Source organism: Necator americanus, chromosome X (genome assembly GCF_031761385.1).
Source record: "Necator americanus strain Aroian chromosome X, whole genome shotgun sequence".
NCBI classification, from domain to species: Eukaryota; Metazoa; Nematoda; class Chromadorea; order Rhabditida; family Ancylostomatidae; genus Necator; species Necator americanus.
In genome coordinates this window covers 8,612,420-8,621,898 of record NC_087376.1, presented here as the reverse complement: position 1 = coordinate 8,621,898, position 9,479 = coordinate 8,612,420, and the positions used below count along the sequence as shown (strand labels likewise).

General features: G+C 38.2%; 1 protein-coding gene across 1 annotated transcript; it reads right to left on the bottom strand.

The window, feature by feature from the left end:
- Positions 1-1,828: 1,828 nt before the first annotated feature.
- Positions 1,829-9,258, bottom strand: RB195_021879 (uncharacterized protein; the record flags this gene model as incomplete). The annotated part of the gene is made up of 9 exons (XM_013443658.2): positions 1,829-1,907; positions 1,983-2,146; positions 2,231-2,344; positions 3,360-3,449; positions 3,522-3,619; positions 3,689-3,790; positions 3,854-4,035; positions 5,140-5,302; positions 9,195-9,258. 9 exons carry the CDS (start codon positions 9,256-9,258, stop codon positions 1,829-1,831), a joined length of 1,056 nt encoding a protein of 351 aa, XP_013299112.2.
- Positions 9,259-9,479: the final 221 nt, after the last annotated feature.

Sequence of the window (9,479 nt, the reverse complement as noted above, 5' to 3'; positions counted from 1 at the left end):
GTAGATTAATCCAACGCGCAACTCTGCAGAAAAAGGAGTTAAACATAGTTGAGATGAGTTTTCGTCTGAGTTTAGAGTAGTGCAAATTGAAGCTTCCTGTTCTCCCGCTTGTTGGTCCGAAAATCCAATACTTCCTTGCCTTTAGCTTAACTTCCATTCGTAGGATCCGAAAACCCAAAACTAAATCGTCTCAGTGACAGGATCTGTGTTTCTTTCCAAAATTTCGTTGATGATTCCGGCACAAGAAAGCGATTCGATGTCAACCTCATCATTTTTGGATTGAGAAACGGTTTGAGATGTGCTGATAGGTTCTTTCGTTTTGCGGGAAGAATTACGGAGAGTGCACTGAGTAGATCTTGGCATGTTATCGATAATCAATACCGACGATTTGCAACAGAGAAACGCGAAAAACCGAGTTCGAGACGTGAACGGAAGGAATTGGCGTGGAAAAGGAAAACGAATCAGCAGAACCAAGAATAGGATGAAAAATATAAGTGAAATGATAAAATATAAAATTTATGAAAACCAAAGAAAAGGGAAAAAAGAAGTTAGAATACAGAGAACTGGATAAGCAGCAGCACGCGGTGAGTGTACGCAGGAAGTGACATGACTGGGGAATTTCCACGTCGACTGTAGGTCAAATAAAGGAAATTCGTACTTTAAGACAGAATTTGTAGTTTGACATTAAAAAAACCCGGAAATAAGTAACAGCAGTAAAAAATTCAAATATGTTTAAAATCAAATGACAACCGATAAATCACTTAAGTGTTGTGTCATTGTTTTCTCAGAAAAAGCGAATTTCTTAACATTAATAGCACTTAGTCTTTTTGCTACTCCATCATATCCAGCATATCCAGCATTAGCACTTACAATAGATATTTGCAGAAAAACTTCAAACAGTTCAATGCATAAAATTTGTTTTTCGATTAAAAAACAACCAAATTTTCTTGTAATTCTCCATTTTTCCCATATAGGAGACACTTACAGACTGATCAAACCTGGAAGAAGAATAAAATCAAAGGGCATCGTTTTGTTTCGGGCCGCGGTGACGCTGCCTGTTAGAGGTCCGTTGTAGCCACACAGTCAATAGTTCGAAATCGCCCTAGAGTACACCAAACCCTTCGTCGCTCCGGGGTCGCTACATTGGTAGCAGACCTGTCTGGGAGGATAAAGCAATGACTTTATTATCAGTCCGCAAGTCATCGTAGAGTCCAACACCAGTTCCAAAAACTTAAACGATTATGAATTGCAGTAAAACGCGTTGGGCGCATCCCAAGTGGATTGATACGCCAGTGGCTTTGTCCTTTTATTGCAACTAAAACTACATCAAATAACGATAGAATTAGCAGGAATTCAGTATGTCACAATCTATTCTTCTACATTGTTTTGTATATTGTTGAAATATGAATGTCCGAAAAAAAAACAGCACAAGTTATTTGTAACTCAACCTAATAAATATCTTATTATGCAGGAGTTTTACATCACGAAATCAAAATTTCTTCAGGGATAACGTTATTGAAGTTGCTTGCTTCTAAATTACATTTATTACTACATTGTAAGCTGTGAGATACCGGTTCAGTTTTGAAATGACGTATGTACGAATATACGTATTTACAATTCCAATACAAAAAAAAACTAAGGGAAAAAATCATGGAGATAAGAAATTGATATCTACACCCATTCACCCATAGTGACGCATGTTATTAGTGACATGTAAAAACGAAGGCAAGAGTAAGGCGCTCGACTCGGAATCAGCAAGGCAGTGATCATTTTGTGAACAATGGAGAAGAGGGCAAGTTTAGTGAAGGTACAAGGTTTTTCTTTTCGGTTAAACCATATGAAAATGGCTAACGGCAACCATAACACCAACGCCAAGCAGAATCATAAGCAGTTGCCTGATGTTTTGTCTGAAAAATCAACATTTTTCCCTTACGATTCAATAGTTTCAAGCAATAATGGTCATTTTTCATTACGAAACTTACTTTCGGTCCGTTTCTCTACTAAGTTCAGGTAAAATCTGTGCGAGTGCTATATTTATAAATCCTCCTGCGGTGAATGGTAGAATCCAATCGGGTGATTGCACATCATCGGTACGTAGATGAAGAGCAACACAAGCGCCAAGTACTCCTCCAGAAGCGGTAACCAACTGAAATAACAACCGTTGAGTTCGATTGTATATTGGTTAAAATGTTTTAGAAAAAAAAAACACATCCCATATGAATAACCACACCTGAGCTTTTACTGCGTCCACTTTCTTGAAGTCTGCACGAAGAAGAATTGCAAAATCACTGACTTCATGGGGAATTTCGTGAACCAGGATTGCGAATGTGGTCATCATCCCGAACTATAGACAATTCTATGACTTACTACATCACAAATTGATATTTTAAAACCATTTTTGCTCCTTCCATAGCCGCACAAAGCAGAAAGTTCACAAAAATTCACATTGGTGGAACCACTGTTAGTTAAGTTCAACATAGAAACTAGTTCACTTACAAAATTCAACACAAAATGGAATCCAACATCCCAAGAGAATGAAGATGAACACTTCAACGAGGAATTTTTTTCACTAGAATAAAAGTTTACCAAGTTAGTGTCCACGTTCATAAATTCGAGAGAGAAAAGGAGAGAAAAAATTGTTCCAGAGAAAATAAGAGACATAGATAGTCGAGAGTATAGTAAAATGTGGAGAAAACAGTTGGAATCGAGGTGGATCCATTGCCATTCAACTGGAACGGTGAGAGGTGCAAGCAAGGGTCCTCCTTCGATCCTAACCGTTACGCTCTTCCGAGCCGCTTTCAGCGCAGCCGCTTACGCAACGGCACCGTTCTTCATATCGTTTTGAACCTATTACAGTACGTGCGGCGCTCATCGGTTTAATTACCATACAATTCAAATAGGAAGGATTATGAGGTTCGTTGTGAAATAACTGTCCGAAAACACGTGACGGCTTTTCTATTATATACATACTCGACGATTTCGGCCAGTAGAGTAGTCACGTGCTACAGTCACGACCAAAAATTTGCGATCACTGCACTTGGCGTCACTGTTCTTTCGATGAGACTACTAGTGGGCGTCATCGTGGCGGGACATTCGCTTGGTTTCTCTTTCAGGGGACTACTAGCTGTGCTGCAAAAGATACGATCGCAGTCACGTGCGTGAACTTGGAAATCGCGCCGCAATTAATCGCCTATGCGATGTTGATGGAAACGATAGGAGGAAACGAGGATGCAAAAAATCAAAATTTTAGTTTTGTATCTATTCCTATTCTCTTCTCTCTCTCTTCTCTTTTCAATTTCTTTCTGATCAGTATAAAAGCAGTTTAGAAATAAAAGTATATGAGAGCATCGAAACCTCACCTTAGGTGAAACTAAGAAGCTAGCTCCAACCGCCAAACCATGCGTGAAATTATCCACCAAGTTAGCGCAAAGGTTCATGATCGCACAAATCTTAAAATTCGAATTATAACAAAGAGTATTTTACAATTTCTTAAGTAGTTAATTTCTTTGTGATACACTAACTTTATGTTGGCTTTCTTCCGTTGTACTGCAAAGTTTTTCGATGAAAAAACATATTAGCAGACCACCCAAGGTACAAAATCCAATTTGATCAACATCAACTAAAACGAAACAGTGACACGTCAGTAAAGGTGTGCATACATGGAAGTGAAAAGAGGAAAACATTATACCATCCAAATTGTTCCATGTTTCCGGAAGAAGATGTAAAAATACGTCTCCAAGGAGTGAACCAACAGCAAATGAAAGCAACAGATTCAAATTGTTCTTTCCTTCTGAAATGATTGTGAATAAAGGAATCCAAAAGAATTCGAGAAATCGTTCGCTACATGACCAACCTTGCGTTTGTAGATATTCGCTACTGTTAGCCGGTAGAATTAAAGCCGGTAGAATTCCACTAAGCACCACTAATGAGCATCCGAAAAATGACCACAACCATGCAGAATAAGGGACTGCTATTTTGTGAGGGCTAAGCAGTCGAGAGATCTCAGCAGCTTCACGTCGCAACTCTTCTTCTGCACTAAAAATAAGAAATAACACAAGAGAAAACAATTTGAAAACAAAAGCTGATAACAGCTGGTCAGCTGGAGAGAGCATATGATTTCCGTGTCAGATATGCTCCGAGAAAAATAGAATCACAATGAGAATTTCACTAGCTTTCTGTAATCTTGGAGAAACCTTGCTTCTAGAGCTCTGGATTGGAACTGACTTTAACTCTAAATCTTCCTGTTGAAAGTTTTTCCTTAAAGCAGCACCTTTTCATGATCTGACTTCTCTTTCATAGCGGTTGGTGGCTCATGATTAAAGTAAACGAGAAGATAAAACCAGGATATTTGATCATTTGTGAAAAAGTAGAATCCTTTTGCCGTCAACTATCATATTCGCTATTAAAGAAACAGCGTGAGCAATCCATTTTTTTTTTCAAACTAAAAATAGGTGAAATTTCTGAACGTTCCAAATATTAGGAACTGTGAGAGTTTTCCGATAGCTGACCGTGGCCTGATAAATGCTGAATAATTAAGAGCGCAGCAAAAACGGAGGAGTATAAGAAGAAGAGAAAAAAGAAGGCAGGAACGAAGTGAAGGAACTATTCCCCTTCCGAACCCATTCAATTAAACATAGCACAATTCTATGAGGTAACAATTAGGCTTCAGAAGCTATAGCTATTTTCTAGTACGTGATTTTGTGAGTACGTTTTTCTAATTTTATCGAATTCGTATAACAAAGGAGAGGTGTGTGGATTAACTTGAAATGTTCTTAACTCGAACACATTGTTTGGATTCGAACGTTGAGCATTTCAAATAAATCTGTATCTAGTTCTAAACTCTACCAAATCCTTCTCAAATATGCAGTAAATGTTAAATTGTTCGAAAATGTAACAACTACTCGATCCATACTTCCTAGCTGTACCTCTTTCATTCGATCTCTGAAATTATTCGTCCCCTTTTCTTTAAGTTCTACCTCCACATTATATTCAAGAACTTATGATTGATGCCAGATATCTTGGACCAAGAAATGGATCAACAGTATTGGACTAAAACAGTAAACAACAGCAATAAAACCAAGAGAGTTGTAGCATTGGGTTTATTGTATGTGAAAAGTGTGAGAAAAAATGCTGACTTACACCACTGTCTTCTGCTTCAGCGGGGCGATAAAACGTCGACCTTCGGGATCAACGAGGCCACTCTCATGATATGAGTCCTGCTTGTTGAGCAAAGGATCTCTGCTATCCAAATTTCTTGCCAAATCTCCGGATAGATCAGGGCCAGCGGCAGGATGATTATGACCTAAAAAGGAAATTGTTCGAGCACTTTCAGGTCCTAGAAAAAAGATTAAACGAAACTTAAAAGGACTTTCTGGAACTATTACTCTCATTACTATTATTTTATTACTCTATTACACTTCATAGAACCATTATTAGCTTATCAAAACCAAAAAGTTATCATTACTTATTTGCATCTATAATTGAGAAAGCTAAAAGTGAACTTAGACTGGAAATACGTATTGTGATTAATTCCATGCAAATAACTGAAACTTCCCATTACACGACGAACCAGATTCGTCATGAATTTGTAGAGAGGGAAATTTTCATGGAAACATCCAATCAAACACGAATATGACTGTTTCATAGGAACAAAGTGTCGGCGTTGATTATCTTCTTTCGGATGCGCCAAAGCAATCAACTTCAATTCAGAATCGAGGAGGTTCATGAAAGAACCCATACAACAATTCCTGGGTGTCAAACAATGGATCAAGTAAGTGTCCTCATCCATCCAGACAACCTTGGTACAAAGTTTTCGACTTTTGGGTGATGAAAAGCATAGTAGGACTTAGGAGGTTTTCAACAGTCGGTAGCATCCACATGGTAGTGATCTTTGAAGATCACACTACACACATTTTACTTTAGTTTACGCCAATTTACATTACCAATAGCATAGTCCTAAAGTATCAACCTTTTTGTAACGTTCCTGTGGAACTGATGCAAACTGGATCAACCTCATTAGTTCCAGCTCATCATCCATGGCCTTTTGAATGTACGGTTCCAGAACACTTCCACAGCGCTCATAATGTTACAGTTGATGGCATTTAAAAGTTGTGCTAGACACCTGAGCAACAAAAACGTTGTGAAGATTCCGAGAAATTGAAGGACATGACATGAGGAGAAAAGAAAGGAAATCCTGAGCAAAACCTTCTAAGGATGTGCTTTGAGGATGCTGGACAATTAGCGACTTAAAAAAGTACAAAAGTTAGTAGTTAAAGTCAAAAGTTTGTACTGGGAACAAATATAACAAAATGAAGGTCATTCGTTTCGAAACTTTCGAACGTTGGAAATAAGAGTATACGCCTTAAATCGAGACTTTTTTAAATTCCCGCCAGTACTCGAAAGTCTAAAGGGGTACACTCGGACAAGAATGAGAAAAAAATTGCAGAAAAGAAAGGAATGGAATTAAAGCAACGGAATATGTGACTGCGTTTGCAGTTATTTTAAAATATAACGTCATAGTTGACATCTTCAACACTCTTCAATCATTGTGACTCAGTGTTACTCCTGAAGCATTTGGTGAATTAATTAATCACTCAATAATGGCGTGAGGGGTCGAAAAAACGACACAAATGACCCTTGTTTTGTTTTCTCAGTCATAATTTTCTTCCTCGCTCAAGTTTTCTTGGAAAAAATTAATTCGCATTAGCAATGGTGCAGACACCAGTGGCTGCCAAATTAGCAACTTTCGAAAAAATAGAATTCTTTTATGTACCGACCAGCTTGGTATTGATCTTTGATTTAATTCAATCATCCCATTATATTCTACTATCCCGCCGATCCTTAGTGTCTGAGGTACCCACTACCCGGATAATTTTTTAGGAGTGTCAATCATTAAAACTTCTTTAAATAAGGTCCATCGATAACGATCGACGTTTTATGGGCGAAATCTTCAAAGTCGTCAAGAAGTATAGCAGTTAATACATTATGAATCCCGGATACATGGAATCTACGGTTTTTTTTTAGATAACTGGAATATCTGTAGCTGAAGTGACAAGAACAAGGACAATTTTGTAGAACTAGCGATGCTGTAGCTCATATAATTCTTTCGGATTTATTACCTCTTGACTTCTCGCTCTGTATATATTAACTATAACTATACTACTAACATTTCAAATTTTTTTTTTGGATACTGCCATACAACCTCAATTATTTTCTCATTCTCGCTGCACCTATCGGCGGCAAGAAATCACAGTATCGTAGTTAAACTACTCCAGACTACTTGTTCCGACCTGGAAACTGTATACTGTACCGATGAAGACCGAAACTGTATACTGTATCGATGAAAATATGTCAGAAGTAATTGCATACGAAACTTCTCAAGCGTATTAAGAACTAAGAAACCAGTCCATTCTACTTGTGACTGACGACACAATACTTTGGAAAACTAGCTGAGACAGAACAATCCCGACCGAAAGCTACGAAGAGGAAACGGACATTGTCCACATAACCCGTTCTCTTGAAGCCTTTACTCCTAACTTTAGTGACAATGCACTTAAAAATGCAAGTATAGCCAGTACCTAATACGTTCAGCCACATGAACGCGCGTGAACGCGTGGCGCAGACGCAATGCGCACCGCTCTGCTTTACATACACACACCCTCTTTACTCCGGCCTGTTCCAGTCATGATCCACTAAAACCCTCTTAGTGACCACTATACAATTGCGTATATAGTGCCTATTGCGTCGTCGTTAAAGATAAACAAATGATCTAACATGCAACTCTTTTTTTTATTATGAAAAGAACATCCGCCAAGTGCCCTAATTTTCTTCATCAGTGGCCATCCTTAAATCCTGCTCCTCTGCTAATTATCCATTATATACATACAGTCGGAATCAAACGTGTTCTACTTCGACAAGGGCAGAACGGAGCAAAATGGAAAGATGTGCCATAAATATGAGGGGACCACATTGCGGCGGACGCGTCGCGTTGCTCGGCTGAACAAACTTAGAGGCGACGACGCACACATCTATATGCGTAGGCGAGAAAATACCGCTACAATAAGCTTTTGAGCAGTGCAAAACGGTTTCAAAAGAATTTTTATTGAAAAGTAGTGAAAAGAGAAAATGAATAAACAGATTGTTGTTCGTCGATACAAAAGTGTCGATATGCACGTTCGTATGTTGCACTAAAATGTGTACGATACGGCACGTTACACGTCCCGTTGCACATTTATTCCTAAAGTTGGGCGCGAACCGTGCAGGAGACTTTATGACCAATATGTTTCTCTGTACTGCTTTAGTTCAGGAACGTCTCGTGAACTTTCTCGAGGAAAATACGGCTTTTAAACAGCTACTTTTTCATACAAATGCAAACACTTCATTGAAATTTATCGCCAATGGACCAGAATGAGAAAATATAAGTTGAAAAAATAACGATAGCAATGATATAGAGGGAAATATCAGACACAGGATAAACCCAAGATCTTATCGTGTTTGTTCCAATTTCTAATTTTTCGCGGTTTAAATACAGTCTTAAACGATTACGGTAGCGAAGATGATAAGTTTGTGGTGTCACGAATTGCATGAATCTTCTGAGTCCGCTGGGATTTTAATTGTTCAGGTTCGAAAATATAAATTTGTCCGGCTCCTCGAACCCCACGTATTTATATTTGCGCCCGTAATTACCATGTTCAAAATGTTGCGAAAAACTGCAAATTGAGGGGCGATGGGTATAGAAGAAGTATGTAGGATTTCTCAGCGTAGCGTTTCTCAGGATTTAAAATGCCCTACAAGTCTTATTTTTGAACAAATATTGTTGCTGCACTCGAAATCCGAGAAACGTAACGAGGAAGGAAGGAACTATAAGAATTTTCCAAAAATTGAAGGTGGCAAGCTTCAGTATTTTGTGAAACATTCAGAGCAGTTCGAGTAAGGATGACAGCTAGGATATATATATATATATATATATATATATATATATGTTTGTTTTTTTCAATTTATCTCTATGTATATATATGTACTCATCATAGAAATAGGAAATTTACTGAAATTACAGTCTTGCTATTGGCGAACTTGCAGAAGCGATACGATCATCGAGATCACGACTTTCGTTTCGGGACTCCGAATTGATTTTAGAACTACGGCAACCGTGGGAAAAAAGCGAATTGGTGATACGGATGAAATTTAAAACTTGCCTATATGTGCGATATCCTGACATATCACTAATGGAATAATTGCTGGAAGTATTATCCAGCGCATGATGCGTCCCTGTAAAATGAAGTTAACAAATTTGTGTAGGGGTATTGTGTGATGGAATAGCCGAGAAGTGTAGGAAGTGTACGAACCGGAGACGATTGTGAAATGAGAATTGACAAAAACCAGAGATCATAGAGGGCAGGCAATCAATGTTTTGTAACGGATGAATAGAGGAAAAGGAAAAAGTGAGCTTGATGATAGATGTAATTTTATTATCCATTCTG